Source organism: Sceloporus occidentalis, unplaced genomic scaffold (assembly GCF_023333645.1).
Source record: "Sceloporus occidentalis isolate IW3139 unplaced genomic scaffold, rSceOcc1.0.p SCAF_52, whole genome shotgun sequence".
Classification (NCBI taxonomy): Eukaryota; Metazoa; Chordata; class Lepidosauria; order Squamata; family Phrynosomatidae; genus Sceloporus; species Sceloporus occidentalis.
Window position 1 is genome coordinate 1,722,462 of NW_028317032.1, and position 18,211 is coordinate 1,740,672.

Here is an 18,211-nt window from a genome sequence, read left to right on the forward strand (position 1 = left end):
CAACTGATCTGTTGCGGTGAAGATGTTGTGACCTGTGAAGAAGTAGGACAGATGGCTCTTGGTAACACCATTTTATCCCTCTCTAAATCGGGCTCGGATACATACGTAGAACCATAGATATTGTTTTACAATCGCGGAGAGTCCGGGGTCAAACGCGGATGGCATGGTGATAGGTCTTTGACAGTACTAGGCCTTGGGCAATTGATTGTTTTGCCCATGGGATAAAATGTCTCTTATTACTTACATGACTTATTGTTTATTAAGGTCATTGTTCCTATTCACAAACGACCTCTCTTTATCCCTCCTGGTGCTTAATTTAGCCACTAAACCACTTTAAACCTCACCTCCGGCTGTGAGGACATCTCCACAAGAAAGAACCATCAGCTCACCTTGAATCCCTCATTTCCTTTACCTACCATCTGTTGACCGAGTTTCTAACCTTCCCATGCATCTGGTACGGCTGGAAAGTATAAGAAAATGCTTTGTTGACTAACCAAGCTTCTCCATTTATAACTTTTTTTTTTTTATACCGCAATTATGTTTATAAGACGTGTTTTTTTTATTTATTGTTGGATTTCTTTTGTTTGTTTTTACAGCAAATGCCATGTACATGGGCAGCCAAGAAATGGTGAAAGTTGTGGAACGAGACAACAGAACCATCAAAGAAAACTTAAGCAAGGTAATACTAACTACCAAAATAAAAATGAACAAATGTGTAACAATATATATATATATATATATATATATTATATATATATATATTATATATATAAAATATATATATTATATATTATACATTTATTACCAAAACAATTTAAACATTTAACTGCAATATGTTGTTTGATCATTTTATGAGTAAGCTAACTAAATATTTATTTTAAATTTTATTTATTATCATTTTTTTTTTACGTTTATCTTTTTTTTAGTCCCTCCCCCAATGCACTAATGAGATCATTGACCGTGCCAATTGCATTTATTTGCACGCTAACGAAAAAGTAAAGAGGTGGCGGAAACCTCCTTACAGTCAACACGGCATTTACAAGAATATTTAGTAATTCAAGATGCTGTCTTGGCAAGTTTAATGGGACGAGAATTCTCACACTCTGATCTTTATAACCAATACGTCGAGTCTGTCTATATTCACTCACCCCTTGTGGCAAGTTTTGTTAATCTCCTGTTGTCTTTAAAACGCATTTTGGGGGAAAAGAATCTGAATTGGGTTCAATTTACATTTATAGCGTTCTACCCTTAAAAGTACAAAACAAGAAGGAAAAACTTCAAAAAAAAAAGTGAATTAAAAAAAATTGCATTAATGTTTCTCTATGAATATGGCTGAATATATTGTCCCATCTGCTAATGGATATATATATATACTGGAATGAAATAAAGGATAATACTGTTAGTAAATAAGCGACTGTTTATTTCCCTTAAAAAAAAAAGCTGGCATCCATTCATAGTTTGTAGTTTATAGACAGGGCAAGTGGGTTAAAATTATAAGGGTTGGAAGTTTATAAAAACAAGCAATAAAACCTTAGTTTCTTTACAGTTGGCAAGTTACCACTCTGAAAAATTTATAGTGTTTAGTAGTTATAGAGATCGTAAGTTAAAAGCCAATCTTAACACCTGGCTTTGCCAACCACTGTGAAATTGAAAAGTTATTCCTGGAACCTGCTTGAATCTCCGTGTTCTGAAGCTGATGGAAGATGAGGCACTAAATTATTCCAGTCTGACATCAAGTGCGGCTTTAGGAATACTTAACGCTATCCAGGGAGTGATTGAAAATATTTTTATTTGAGGTCTTGTGTTCCGAATGTTGCTGTTGTAATTAGCGTAATACATGTCCTCTGGATTTTGGAACGGCTTTGACATGTTTTAATTAATTTTATTTTGCCCGGTACGTTTGTGCTCCTAGTAACCCATGTAATATCCGTCGTTATGCGTAATATATTTATATTTGTCTGTATTACATTGTGTTGTGAACGGAAGAGAGCATTCATCTCCCATTGGCTCCACAAGGTTCTGCCAGTTGATCTAACTGTATGAATTCTATGCCACTGGGGAACATGTCTAGGGCCCCGGGCCCCCATATCTCTGGAACCTACTTCTACCGAACCTTCAGCTTTCACCCTCCCTCCGAACATTCAGGAAACATCTCAAAACCCCGCACTACCTCTCACCTTTCTCTGCTCCTTATGCTTGTCCTCACCCCATTCCCTCTAGATTGTAAGCTTGCGATCCAAGCTCTCTCCACCTAATGTATCGTTTTGTCTTAGTCTGTCAATTCTCGTCTTGTCAGACCCCTTGAATTTATGTATTGTATTAAGCGCTGCGTAAATTGTTGGCGCTATATAAATAAAAGATAAAAATAATAATAAAGTAGCGGCACTGTGCAAACTCAGACCACGTCTCTCCCGTTCTTTTGGTCTTGCTTGTTAAGATGGCTGCTCCCATGGATTAAGCATTGGATGGATTTCTAATGTATACTAAATATATACTTAGACATTTTGTTGTTTTTCAAAGAAAAGCCAACTTTGTCCGTTAAAATAACATGAAATGGATCAGAAATCCAGCGCAGGTGGGGTTAATGCTGTAAATTACTATTGTAGCTGGAAATGGCTGATTTTTAATGGAATCTCTTCATAGACGTACAAAGGCCCTTTATCACTCCCATCACTCCTTTATCACTCCCATCACTCCTTTATCACTCTCATCACTCCTTTATCACTCTCATCACTCCTGTGTTCCAATGGCACGTCGTGTTTGCTGATCCAAGTGTAAGTTCGAAAGGCTGATTGTTAGAAAACCCTTTGGCAATTATGTTACGGCTCGAACTTTCCTTGTTTTTCCATGAAGCTAATTGACCCCAAACTTTTGTGTGGCAGTGTATGTATAACCCTTGAGGGTTTAGGGAAGAGGGTCGAGCTGGGTCTATCCAATTACTGCCTTCTAAAAAATTCATCTGCCATCAGAAGGCCATCAGCTTTGTGCCCCAAACACCTGCGCTACTAAAAAGTACAATTACGGTCACAGATTCCCCTTTTTTAAAGAAATAAAGGTTTAGCTCTATTTAGCGGTGTCCGTCACAAAAGTTAGGATATTGTAACAACCACCACCTATCCCTTTTATCAAAATTTCCTGGATATGCCTTAACTACCCGCAAAAAAGCCATGCCTAATGACTCCATAACGGCGTGATTTAACTATTGCACGAGTGCCTGATGGGGCACGGAGTTCTGGGGAAGGGGATTTGTACGTTTTCAGTTGATTTAAAAGGACCAGCTCCAGTTAAAACAATGCAGATGGTTTCAAGTTGATAGATGCATTAACAAACATATTATTCATGTAAACAGCTGCTAATATCTGACTAATGTATCATAAAAAATATGGGCAACATCGCTCTCAACATCTGTTACAAAATTTGTTTGGTCTGTTCTAAGTTATTTACAGAAATAAAAAATGTTTCTCTAGACTGTACTTATTAACCGGTTTCCTGTTCTGCCCGAACAACAGAGGCCTCGTCCAGAAACATTGTTACATTTTGTGAAATTGACACAAGTATAAAAAGTCAGGAGTCTAAATTATTCCTTTTTTTTAATATATATATATATATATATAAGTAAATATATATAAATATATATCTAAAACCAAAGGTTCTAGAGCCAGATCCAAAAGCGTGACATAGCGGAAAACAGAGCAATAAAATTCGAATAGGAAATGTCATCGATAAAATGCGAATGAAGTGAAATAAGAGTTTTATTTACTTCTTTTCAATGTGTGTTACAAACCCAAGGAGGAAATATTTGTTGAGGATTGGACTATAAAAATAAATTTTCTTGAGCGTGCCACTTGACAGTAAACATAAGTATTAAAGACGGATATACTTGGTCTTTGTTGATAACTTTTTATTGCGACAATATTGGAAAACTTGTAAAGTCTCAGCGTTGTCTTCTTCAAGACAGTGTTACAATATTACTCTTTAAGCATGTCGGTTTAGACTTTTGCCATCACACCTTTTATCATCACTAAATGGATTTATTAAAAAAACTTACGGCTCGGGCAATTGTTATAATTGTTTTGGAGATGGTTGCTTTAAAGTTTAACTAAAGGAATCAGAGAAAAGGATGTGCATTATCCAATCAATTTCCTGTTTTCAAAGGTTGTCTGAAACAGTAAGCATCATAAGAACAGGGAAGACTTAATTGGGACGAATAATCATCTCTTTATAAACAAGGACCATCGTTTATGCATATAGTGCGATATGATATGATATGATGAAGACTTACATGAACGTGAAATGATTTGTGTTTGGAATGTACAGGTGGACATTTATTCCCGTAGAGCTGGATAAGTTTGAGCAGGACTAAGGGGCTAAAGAACCAACGTTGGCTTAGGATGAGATAGTAAACCCTAAACACACGGCAGGTCAGGCTGGAGTCTCTGCTGTCAGCAGGATCAGTCCCCATTGGCCGTGCGGAGACACATGAAGTGTCCCAGTGCAAGCGCAAGTGGATGCCCCAAACGAGAGTTCTACTGAGAATTCTCCTCCACTGGAACAATAATAAAAAAAAAGTTCCTAGAGGGTCTATCCAGAGCGAATAAAAAAAAAAAAAAGATAAATAAAAACATTTAAAAAAAATTATTGATAAAAAATTAAATATAAAAAAATTGTAAATAAAAAATGCAAAAAAAATTCTAAATAAATAGTCTGGCCCCAGGGATGGGACTACCAAATGTACAGACCTGAGCGCGAGGGTCTGCGGCCCATACTTACATAGGCAGAAGAGCACGTCCTTTACAGAAAGAGAATTATAGCCCAGTCTTACACTATGGAGAAAGGCAGGTACGGGGGGGGGGGGGTTACAGCTCATTACTCAGTGTCCTCATTGGGGCTCCATAAATCACCTGCTCCACCAGACTCCCGATGTGAAATGATGTGGTCGACACTCGCGTTTCTCCTCCCCAGACTGACATCTTAGCAGGATGATCATTGCTTATCGTTCTTGGGAGCCTTCAGCTCTCCTGAAGTGTTACCAGATGTTTCTACAGTAAATTTCAATCAGACAACCTGGCTGTTTAGGGGAATGAAATTTCTTATGGATGTCATCTCTCAAAGTTGCACTTAGGAAAGTGTATGGATTTTTTTTGGGGGGGGGGTAAATGTATCGCCGCATTCAATGAAGAAGGATACATCCCAAGAGGACAGGAACATAGTTGCATGTAAATCAGTTAAATAATTGCTTGATAAGAAATTAAAATATGGTAAATCACACTTTTTACACTATTAAAGGCTTCTGTAAAAAAAAAAAATCTGTATTTTTTTTTTTCTTTTCCAAGAACCAGGTCTGAGTATTTACCATGGTGACATACGTTAGGTACACGTCTCTTCCATGCTCCGTCCAACACATTTTTTCTCCTCTCCGGCTTACGAAATATTTTTAACTTGGATTTAATTGACACTTTCAATCGTGCTGTTTTGACACCCATTTTTTTTTTATTTTTTTTTTTTAACACCCAACGTATCTGGTGCACTCGTGCTTTCTCATTATAATGAAAAACAGATTGCTATCCAGCCTTGACAATGACATAATTATGTGGACTAATACAGACACATAAACTGTGTTTCTGTCTCACCAGGTGCATCGTATTAGCTTTTCAAAATTGTCATTCCCAATCCAGAACAACATATACGCATGAGCTAATAATCATCCCAGCTCCGTACATACTGTTCGCAAGCCACCCCCAAAAACTATAACATTCTACATGGACGTGCATATAAAAGAACGAAAGCGAGTGGCAGAAATACATAAATTGGATTAATCTGTGGTTTGGTGGAGCGCACCGTATGGATACGACAATATTTATGAGTAGGGACTCATTTGTCAGTATTTTAGGGCTATGATGCCGTTTCTTGTTTGACTGAGGATATTTTACACGGCAAAGAAAAAAAATTGTTATTGTTCCCGTTTTATATATTATTTATTTTGATGAGAATTTATATGCTCAATGCTGTTGAATAAGACGCCGCCGCTTGTATTTTAGTGACAAACACGTGGCAACACACATTGATGTTGGATCCTTTTGTGAACAAGCAAATACACTTAAAAATATATAAATGATAAGGGAATATTAATGTTTACGTGTAATTATCTTAATTGTGAGATTGAAAGCAAGTGATAATTTCCGGCTTTCACACACACGTACATATACACACATGTACACACACACACACACACACACACACACACACTGCAGAACTCAGCTGTCAGTAACATGCTGGGGCATTTTCAGGCCTTTTAAGGTCCATGTAGCTCCCTCATTCTGTTTTGGCCCCATTACAGAGATGGGGTATTTGTGGGGTAACGTTGTGTCGTGATGCAGTGTGAGGGGTGTGAAGCTTGCTCTTTGTTTTTTTCCAACACAGGTGTAGATACATTCCATATAGAACGGAAAAGAAACACCTTCACAAGTGGGTAGGTCTTGAAAAATGAATATAAAATAAATTACAGTACCCTACAAATCTTGCTGCTCCCGCAGATCAACACTCCTCATAAGTGTTATAACAAATGATGTATAGGCAAAGGTCGGGGCGCATAGATATGTGGGAAAAAAATAAAACAAATATAGTGTAATAAGTCAATACGAAAAAAATAAAATAGAGATGTTAGTTGCACTCACAAGTGTATAAGAAATTGAAAGCTCGTCAAAAATCCATATTCTCTTTCGTCTTAGGAGCTTCTGTGTAGAAGATAAGAAACGAAATAGTGCAATAAAAACGATATTGTTTAATGAATATAGATTAAAAACTTACAAACAAGTAGGCATAACAACTGGGTTATGCGTAAAAGCAGTGTCCTTTATAAAGATAAGTGGATGATCATCAAGTCCATGTAAAGTCCAGGTTTTCAATAATTGTAAAGTTTTCCAAAATATCTCTATTATTTTGGAAAACTTATCTTTATAAAGGACACTGCTTTTACGCATAACCCAGTTGTTATGCCTACTTGTTTGTAAGTTTTTAATCTATATTCATTAAACAATATCGTTTTTATTGCACTATTTCGTTTCTTATCTTCTACACAGAAGCTCCTAAGACGAAAGAGAATATGGATTTTTGACGAGCTTTCAATTTCTTATACACTTGTGAGTGCAACTAACATCTCTATTTTTTTTTTTTCGTATTGACTTATTACACTATATTTGTTTTATTTTTTTCCCACATATCTATGCGCCCCGACCTTTGCCTATACATCAGTAGATACATTCCATGCCTGGAACCTGAGGTTATAAATGACTGTCCAGATGGTATCATACTCAGGTTATTTATGCAAACAATTGACCCCTCTTTCCCAGATACTTGATGGTGCAGAATGGCTAGATTAACCCTTATTGACATCTAGTTGGAGCGTCCAATGGTTCTGCAGTAATGGAAGAGAGCGTTATTAGACAGATCACTGAAAATAATTATATTTCCGTGTAAAAATACAAAAACGCTGACTTCTTTCACCTTCTAAATGCCACAAAAGCAGTTATAGCTGCCTTATGGGCAAATAAAGTCTTATTCCACCCCTAGATCATGAAGGTTGGCGGATGGAGAAACCAGTCCTCTCTTCTCCACACCAATTAAACACCTAAACCTGATTCTACTAGATCCAATATTCAAGACATAGGATTACTACATAGTTATACGTGCCAAACATACCGAATAGGATTTACCAAATTATTCCCCCACTTTACTGCTTTACCCATTCTTTACATTCATCGCTCTCCCCGAGTTATTCGTTTTTTCCTTCTTCCTTGAAGCTTACCAAGAGGATAGAGCAACTAAGCAATAAAAACCCTTAAAAGAAAGATTGTGTTCTAATTTTGATCATTTTTTACCCATCTATCAGACATAAATTTTAAAATATTAAAGATACTATATGGTGGGGGGGCCTTTATGGAATCCGTCTTGTGATACAAGAGGGACAGAAATCCTAGACATTCTATTAAAATGCAAACAAAATCTGACGCTCATGTTAATTCCAATGAAAGTGTTTATTTTTTGGGGGTGGGAGTTCCAGGTCCACAAAAAGGTCCTGATTTCTGGATATCTTAGTTTCAGCACTTGGGTCCCAATCAGAATGACTGAATCAGATTAACTCCCCTTTCCTCAAGGACAGATATCCCAAACTCATGGGCCGTGCACAACAACTTGACACTTGGAGTCACTTGTGATGACCCTTCCACGCCATTGGAATCAGTCACTTATCCTTCTGTCATTTTTTATATATTATTAACATCAATTTGGAGATTATATTTCATTTTGAAATGCTCGTTGTGTTCCGCTTTCACTGAACATTTGAAATATTCCATATTAAGAAGAAGAAAAATCAGATGTTTTTACCTCCGGGCAGTTGGCAGCCATGTTGTTCTAGTACTTTTTAGACCAGATTCTTTCCATTTTAAGCAAACCGAAGGTATTATCCATAGCTAACCGATACAGAATGTTATTTATGGGGGGGGGGGGTTTCCAAAGACATACAAAAATCTAAACCTAGTTTTCCTTTTTTCCAGCTTTTTTTCTACTACGGGGCCACAGACAACTGGTGTCCTGTCCAATATTATGAAGACATGAAGAAGGAGTTCCCCGAAGGCAGTATTTTACTTTGTGACAAAGGAATCAGGCACGCGTTTGTGTTAGAATCCAGCAAAGATGTAGCTTCCATGATAACTCACTGGTTAAAGGGCCAATCAGATTTGGGGACTATATGGTAGTGAAGCTATATATATATATATATATATATATATATATATATATATATATATATATATATATATTTAACTCTTGTAAATTAGCTTTATGTGATTCGGATAACACACGTTATACAATAACAGGCTTTTTACATAGCTCAGATAAAGTCCACAATGAATTATAACTACTCATCCATCAGGACCCTGGACTTCCTGCCATTGAAATGTTGGCTGCATGTTATTCACGCCTGTGATACGTTTTATAAAGCCTGTACAAGTCAGCACTATACACAAACATATAATAAGCTGTTTGTTGACTTGGTCTTGTGTTACAGACCTCAGCTGCTGCAACGCCTCTTTTGCGGATAAGCCACCCTTAGAACTCCTGTTTGAAAGGGATTATCTAAAGAGAGTTTGCAGGAGAGTTGACATTTTAACTCGCTCGTTTCACTATATATATTTAACGGGTATAATCACCCATTTAATGGGTGAGGAAATCTCTCTGATTTAACTATACATCGTACAGGGCCAACCAGGCTCCTCCTGTCCCAGAAGCCCACTGGGCTTGGCTCTTCATAATGCATAGTGACCTCAAGGAGCTGAAAGCCAATATCCTATCAACTCTTCTTTTAGTGAATGGACAACACCGTTGCAGCTTTTGGTATAGCGACATGTATTGATAAAATTGCTACGGCTTGTTCCTTGTGTCCTGTAAAGATACATTGTTTTGGAGAATGCCTAAAATAACCCATTATCTGCTTCTAAATGTATCAGAACTGCTTCATCTAATCAACTTCCTGCATTGGGGTTCTCATTTTCCTGACGTTAAAATAACCGTCCCATGGTATAAACATAGGGTGGTTGCCTAATAAATGTATAATTTATATACCGTATTTGCTTGATTATAAGACGAGGTTTTTTCCAGAGCAAATGCTCTGAAAAATACCCCTCGTCTTATAATCGAGGTCGTCTTCTAATCAGACCTCAAAAAAATGTCCGCTGGGGCCAGGCTGCTTACCGGTGCATTGGTCGCGAGCAGCATCTCTTCTAGCAGCAGGAGAACAGGAAGCTAGCAGAGTGTCACATAATTCTGCCTCCCCCCTCCTTCCTCTGGGGGCGGGGCCAGAGAAGTTGCTCGCACAGCCGGGCCCCTGCAGAAGTCTTCGAGTGAGAGATCTGCAGTTCAGGTAAGGGGGTGGGGGAGGGTTTTTGTGATTAATGTGTGAAGAATGAATGAGTATTTAAATGTTTGTGAATGAGTGTGTGTGTGTGTGTGTGATAGCATGGATGTGTAAGGGGGGTGGTGGTGGTAGCATGGCATAGGGAGGCTGTACTCACACTCCTATCATCCCCAGGTTCCAGCATGTACTTGGCTTGATAGGAGTGTGATTGCTGTTAACAGTTTTATATATATATATATATATATATATATATATATATATACCTCCAGAAATGCCTTTTAACCCCCTATATGCCACTCTGGCATATAGCGGGGTTAAAAGGCATATCATGGGGCAGAGTGGCATATAGGAGGGTATAAGACATTTCTGGAGGCAGAGTGGCATATAGAGGGTTAAAAGGCACATCATGGGGCAGAGTGGCAAATAGGAGGTATAAGGCATTTCTGGGGGCAGAGTGGCAACCCTGGGGGCAGATGTGCATAACTGGGGGGGCAGGTTGGCAAATAAAAGGAAATAAAAAATTATATATTTTTCTTAATTATAGCTTTTATTAAATATGAAAAAATTGTTTACATTAATTAATATTTACTAGTAAAACTTTTTTCCTATAGGGTAGTCTTATATTCAGGCTTTTTGTTTTTTTCCTAAATTAATATTTAGATTTTGGGGGGTCGTCTTATAATCAGGGTTGTCTTATAATCGAGCAAATACGGTAATATATACTTAATTGAAACTTTTTCAGATGCAGGTCTGTACAGAACAGACGTCGGCAATGAGCGAATTTTATTATACTTTTCCTAGACTATAGTATTCTTGCTACTAAACATGCCAATGATATCTACCTTGTGGCTGTCAAGTTATAATATAGATCTCGTGGAACGTAACCTCATGGCCACACATAGAATAATTCTAGAATACTGTAAAGCCAAGCAAACGTGGAAACACAAAACATTTAAATAGATCTGAGCTCCTGTTTAAACTGGCTTTATACTTTAAGGTAATAAATTAAGAAGGTTCCTCGTTCTTATCTAGATCACACTGGGTGGTAAGGATTTAGGAGAAGAACATTCAAAGTTGCACTTTCTGCTTATTAAAAGCACAGGTGGGTGGCCAAAATTATTTACGAGGGGCTGAGCTTGTATTTTAATAGACGCACCTCATTCTGTATTGTATTTTTCTCTGTTGGAATAGAAAAATCCAATGAGCTCCATTTGACATAACTAGACAGCTTTACATATTACTATTTAGTATAGCGCACACACAAGGATCAGTCCCCCCCCCCCAAAAAAAATTCATTTTTTGATTTGTGCCAATAGCTAGCAGCTGTTGATTCCCAAAGCGGGTCACAAATGTATTCCGCAGATCGGTACTTTGGGGAAAGCCTCTACTGTTTTTCAGTTTAACAATTTTCTGTTGTACTTCAGCTTGTTTTAAGGACATGTGACCATGGTTTGTTTCCGAAAAAAAAAGAAAATACGCAAAATACCTTCAAACACAGCTTAAAATCGCCCTTTTTGATACTTTTACTTACAAGGTAGATGTATTAATGCAATTTTAACCTTTAAAAATCATTTTGCAGAATGGTATTGACTTTTTAGAATCTGTAATACCAACAGTCAAGCCTCTCCTTTCTCCCCAAAAACAACTCCTGTCCAAGGAGAACATCAAGGGTAGTCACAACGTACGACCTTTTCTTTTTGTAAAGGAGAAATCTTTGACTTAATTGACTTAATATATCATTAGACTGCTTGCCAGAAGTTGAAATATACACTTAGAATGGTATGTGGGTTCACATACTACACATTCCATTAGTTTTGGGCCAGGCATGTCCACGCGGAGGAACAGAGCAGATGCTTAAAGGTCCACAAGATGCAAAGCATGAAGCCTGACCATGATGTTGGGTTTTTAAGGGATGTAAGACGTCTCCTAGGCTTCATAGCATCCAAGATACCAACGAGGGTTATTGTACAAGGCGAATATCTTGCGTTACAATTCATTAGAACCGCATCGACCAACAGCAGATCTGTCGTTCCTTCAATGGTCAGTTGTCTTCACACTTGGATGATTCTCCTGCAGTCCGGTTTCCTTTAGTTTTTACATATTCCATTGCAACATGTCATAGTGGTGCTATTTAAGAAAACTTGACTTGTAAATCCTTCTGTTTTTTTTTTTTTTTTTTAAACCAAATACCTCCTTATTATTATTATCAGATGTTTCAACTTTAAGGCTAATCAGAATTTTATGGACCAGTTTATGACTTCCTCTTAGAATGCTAGTTAGTCGTACCAGGCAGCTTACCAGGACCTCAAGCAATATCTCCAAACAATACACCCAGTTCTTACAAAAAAAAAAATGTTTTTTTGTCTTACATTTTAATTAATTGTGTTTAATTTAATTATGATAAAGGCCTTTAAGCAATAAAATATACTACAATATATTGTCTGCTCTGTCTCTTGGTCTTTATTTGTTGGCACCTTGTTCTCTTGGGTTTTTGGGGAACATCCTGGTCTTGTTATTATAAACGCTTGTTTGTCAAACGCACTGCCGCTGTCCTTAAGCGCGTTCCTTCCCTCTCCGGAGATCGCTGTGTCACAGTTTATGGTAATTAAAGTGCGTATCTGGTATTGTTGCTTGAAGCTAAAAGTTGTGTTCTCTATTTTCATAGAGAGCATTTCCGTAAGAACACGCAACCGTCCTGTAACACATGTTGATAGGACAATGAATAAAACTGCACAAATACGAAGCAGACATGTCGGTTTAATTGATTGCACGGAACAATCCAGATATTATGAATACACATTTTGAATATCAATGTAAATTGAAATGTAGCAGTAGAGCAATGGAAAGGACTTTGAAGTCATGACATAATAGCCCCTCACTTTTAAAGAGCAATTCTCAATAAGTCTTCAAGATATTGGGCCATTTCCTTTTTTGATAATATTTGCATAATATAAAGTTTTCTGACAGCTACTCGGTTTTTTTTTGCCCGATCTACTAGACAAACAACCTGACTCTTTATCATAATGCCTGTGGTAAGAAAATAGAATAGCTCAGTCTTAATCGCCCAGCCGCACATTCTGACTAATAAATGTTTATGGAGGAGCGGACCTCATCAGCATCGCCATAAAGAGTCAGCTTGGTACTCGAAAGTGTGACCCAAAATATCACATATGCGTGGATTGTTGTTTTTAAAAGGCACTGTGGTCCAATGTGCCATGAAACATAGGAATTGTATTAGACTTCTAAATGGGGCAATTCTTACCTAATATTCCATTTTCATACCGTATAGGCAGGGCTAAATCTACCTTCTTGTGGTCAGTAGATACAATCCCACTATCCCCCCCCAATGCCTGATAATCCAAATTTCCCCCAAAGCTTGTGATGTTCTGAAAGCCAGCACAGGACAAAGTTATTAGAGCAAGGAACATGTGAACAGCAAGGATTTCAGAACACTGGAAAGGTATTACTATACCTATATAAGAGCCCCTTAAATGAGTGACTTCTAACCGATGCATAAGCATGAAAGGGGTTCCTTTGTCTCTCCTCTAGTGTCCTTACAAACAATGCGACAATCAGTTATCTTCCACCAAAGGGAAGAAGTAGCGAAGTAGCTCGTTGAGGAGGAGTAATCATGACAGCCTGAGAACTGGAAGTTAAGGTGGCTGCTCCGTGTATTCTGGCCTAGGCTTAGTGGGCCTGGTACAAGGAAAATCTCTGATTTCCCCATCCACATCTATGGAGGTGTGTACAGAACCGGCTGTAACCATCTACCCGGAGCACACAGAGCAATTGATCCTCAGAACGCCGGGGCCCTGTACCAATTGCTCCAAGGGCCCAGTGTTCCGATTGATCTATACCTGTTACTTGTCTTATGAAGCAGTGATCCAATTGGGTCCCGGAACATGCGGCAGCCGTCCTCCCTCACTGACCCTGCGCCCCTGAACATGACATCACTTCTCAACGTGTAGTGACGATGATGTCACAGGACCCGGTCTGATCGCCACTGAGTGGGGGAGCTACAGGCCACAAGGAACGTACAGGAGGGAAGTGGAGTATGCAGTAGTAACTGTGTATATTTGTGTATGCGTACATGTGTGCGTCTATATATATATATAAAATATATTTGTATATGTGTGTTTATGCATATGTGTGCGTATATGTATATAACTGTGTGTGTGAATATGTATGTGTTGTGGGGCAGAACAGAAGTTACAAATAGGATGAAAAATATAAAAAAGCAGACAGGATAGAAGAAAAAAGAGAAAGACAACAGAAAAAAGTGAGGAAAAGATGTGAGGTGGAAAAAGGGATAGGAGAAAAGAATTGAACAAAAGGATAAACGACTACAAGAGACAGACAAGCTTCCACTTTAAACTGCCATTGGAGTGGAACTAAAAACCTCAATTTGTTTAAATAAGCATAGGGATTTGGGATAGTGCGCACGTAACTATTTTTTGGGTGTTTATTCTACATATCACAATGTGCCTTTATAATGTGGAAATTGCAATTAGTCCCATAACCCTTAATGTAACAATGCAAAGCCTCAGACAAGGCATGGACACATCCTGCCAATCCATGTGTTCACTCCATCAGGCGGCTGAATGTGTTGGGAGTAGTAGTTCACAGTCTTTGAAGTACAAGACATGGCCCTGTCTTTGCATAGATGGATAATCAATCAAATGAAAATGGTGTAATACGTCTTAAAACTAGATTGGTTGCAGAATTGGATGTTGTGACCAGATAAAGAAATTGACTAAATGGGGTAGGCAGAAAATATTTAATAAAAGTATCTGTACAAAAATATTAAAAATCATGAGTTAAAAGCGTGTACAGGAAAGTATAATTGACAAATATATTCCACTATGCAGAATACAAAGAACATATAGAATGAAGTTTACATTTTAATTTACATTTCAATATTTACAATCCATTTAAAACCCAATTACATACAATGCATTTACACCGTCACTAATGTATACATTTCAAAACCCAGGCCTGGTATCTTTAAATGTAAAACAGTAATAAGAATAAACACCAAACAATGGAAATATATTGTAGCAGTGTTTACAAAAATATATTATTCCATCAGGGCTGTATTGTGGTTTATCATAACAATTTCCAATTTCTATCAAATGCTTTTAAAAATTTTTTTTTAAAAAAAGATAAATAAATAAAAATAATATGTCTGATAAATAGTGATGCAGGATTTATAATATCTCTCCCATTGGTCACAAACATATATAAGAAGCTTGGATACATCGTTATATGTGATCTTCTGTTACGTTAAAGAATGGATGGACAGCTGTCTGGCACTCAAGGGGTTAAAATGTGTCCCTTACATTTTGAATGAGTTTTTCCTATTTCTAAAAAAAAAACATGGGAAAAATAGCTCTAAATTATTGCTTAATAATTTGCAAACTAATAAAATTGATGGTAATTGCTACAGAAATTAACCCGTCCAATGCCAGAGTTCATTGTATGTGTGTGGAATACTTAATTTCTGGAAATCAATGAATTAAGGGATTAGTAATTTATTATTTTGGGCATTTATTTGCCAATACCAATTATCCCACCCTATCACTGTGTTAATATAGAGGGGACATACACATTTCTGAAAATGGAATCTGTAAATATGAATTAACCCTTTGAAAACCAACTCTGGGGTATCCCTAAAGGTATGTAGAATTGTGGACATTGAATTCTTACAGACAATTGCACTACAGAAGAGCAGAGAAAATGGAATGTTATCTATTGCAACGTTCCTACCAGACAGTTGGGCATTCCTCAAAATTCCATAGAAATTAGAAATATCTTGCTTAGGCTAAATTCAACAATTAAAGGACCCTGCATTTTGGAGATTTAATTAATGTTACAAAACTATTTTATTATTATTATTATTATTGTGGGGGTAAAATTTGAATATTAAATTTGATAAGTTAAAGGCACTGTATACTCATTTTGCCAAAAACTAGCTGAAATAAAATTATGCTCTCAATAATGTCACAGTAATACCAGACACAGACTGCATTCACACTTTCAAAAAAATTATTTTCTAAATAAAGCATAGCAAACCATTACACTACAAGCCATTCCTAGCTGCCTCTCCCAGGGCTCATTTCACTTACTTCTAGCTGCTGGGTAGAAGCTTCTACCCTCTCACTGAGGGAGACACATATTTGGCACTGTACCCAGGGCTGGGGTCATTGGCTTCTATAAACTCTTAAAATGCACATTTTTCTGAAATTACTGCAAAGAAATGGCAGTGGAGGAGGTAAATAACCCAGCAGCCCTTTTTTGTGTTACTAATCTAATAATGGAGTTTGGTGTAACTGGCAGACTGACAGGGGGGTCAGCAGCTGAGTACAAAGATCATTTAAGGCCTCCTGGTGCTTCATGGGTTAAATGACACTAAAAAGTGCAGCAAAGGACTGATAGGTAAGATGAGCTGCTCTGTAATTTGCAATGAGCCCCTGTAACATTAACCCTTTCACTGCAAAGGAAGTTTTATCTTGTATCATTTAACTTAGTGTATAGGTACACATTATACAGATGTGTAATTGTCTTAAGAGTTAAATAATAATTATATTTTTTTCAACCTATTCATTTATTAAAATAATAGGAATTCTATTGAATTGGCTGAGTTTAGCAGATTACTAAGGCACTTGGCATTAACTACCAGTATTTCTTGTTAATGCATGTGAAAGATCATACACAGAGTCCTTAAGAAGAGGTAAAAGAAGACAATTAAAATTTTAATTATAATCTGAGATTGTTATAAAATAAACCTCCCATTGATGAGGACGTGACTAAGCAGAGAGCTGGTTATGCCTGGGGAATATTATAAATTCACGAGTTTTAAGATGTAGAACTAGGGGTTCAAATACATATCATTTAATTTATCACAACACCCTGGCATTTTATGAGTTAAATGAAATTGCCATTGTTTTGTAAAATGATTTTAACATATAATGCAAATGTAGTGAGTTAATGGTCCCAGAGGTTCCAAATATCTGTTTATATGCATAACTAGCAATTCTGTCCTACATTTAATTTTATCAGCAGTTTCCATGATGATTCCTCCAAATGTAGAATCCCACACTATGCTCCATATATGTCATTAAACACCAGTGAGGTCATTACCTCTGGGCTGGTGACGTCACAGGCTGGCATTGCCTACAGCCTTCAGGTCACTGGGCTAATATTATGAACAAATAATGAATAGGAAGGCAGAGAAACATTGGAAAACATTATAAAATGTCACATGTCCATTTATCTTTACAGTTTTCCAAAATATTAACAATGTTTCTTTTCTAGCAGTCATGAATTCATTTTATTTAAAATGTGGCTTTCCTTGCCAACTTAAAATTGCACCTACCATTCAAACATAGAAATCAAACCCATATATTGAATCTTTACCTTCAGGCATCTTCTGCTTGGATCTAATATAAGAAATCTGAGTTCTTATAGAGCATAAATTAACCCTCTCGATATCAGAGGCTAGTGGGACTGAAAAGGTTAAGTGTATATTAAAAGAGGACAGAGTTAATGAAAAAAATAGAATTTGTTTAGTGTGGATAAGTAATAATATATTTAAAATGTAGCCGACATTCAGTCCCCATATCCTATTAATAAAACCATTCGAACCAACTTTTTTTTTGTAATTTGCTGTTTCACCCAATTTATACTAAAATCCGAGATTTCCCATCAAACGCATAATCCATCATACATTATTCATAGAATTTAAATTTGCACTAATCCCCTAAATTAAAAATATTGTATTTTGCACCTAAACTAAAACAAAACTTTTAAAATAATGACACATGGGAGAAACAGAAAAATATATAATAAAAAAAAATATTTTATATAATATAATAACAGTCCTGGCTGAGTTAAACTGATGGATGGATAGATGACTCCAGCATTGAAATGATTACATGGACCAAATAGTGCCTTTGGGATGAGGTCAGTATTCAGCCTGACCCTGTTCCCACAGTAAGTTGTATAATAGTTCTAAAATAATTCTGTTTGCTGGCTGTTACATATGTATTGTTGATACTTGGGATAATATTAAGGCATTATGTATTTGTACTTGTAGAAACCTTGTAGATGGAGAACACCCCCACTCCATCTTACCCTCACCCACTCTGTAATTGTTAGTGGGTCACCTATCTGTGGCTTTCTTAAAACCTGTGCCAGAGAAGAGTGGTAGGTTGGTCCCACATCTCTAGTACTGGGTAAATGGGTAAAATAGATTACATACACAGAGCTGATTGTATAGGTCACAAATATTGTCATCTACTG

General features: G+C 37.0%; 1 protein-coding gene across 1 annotated transcript in view; it reads left to right on the top strand.

The window, feature by feature from the left end:
- Positions 1 to 8,753, top strand: part of LOC149288320 (lipid droplet-associated hydrolase-like) — a 58,031-nt gene extending 49,278 nt beyond the window's left edge. Inside the window, exons 5-6 of the mRNA XM_089491871.1 lie at positions 597 to 679; positions 8,553 to 8,753. Coding sequence (XP_089347997.1) covers positions 597 to 679; positions 8,553 to 8,753 — 284 coding nt within the window. The remainder of the gene's footprint in view (positions 1 to 596; positions 680 to 8,552) is intronic.
- The last annotated feature ends 9,458 nt before the right edge of the window (positions 8,754 to 18,211 follow it).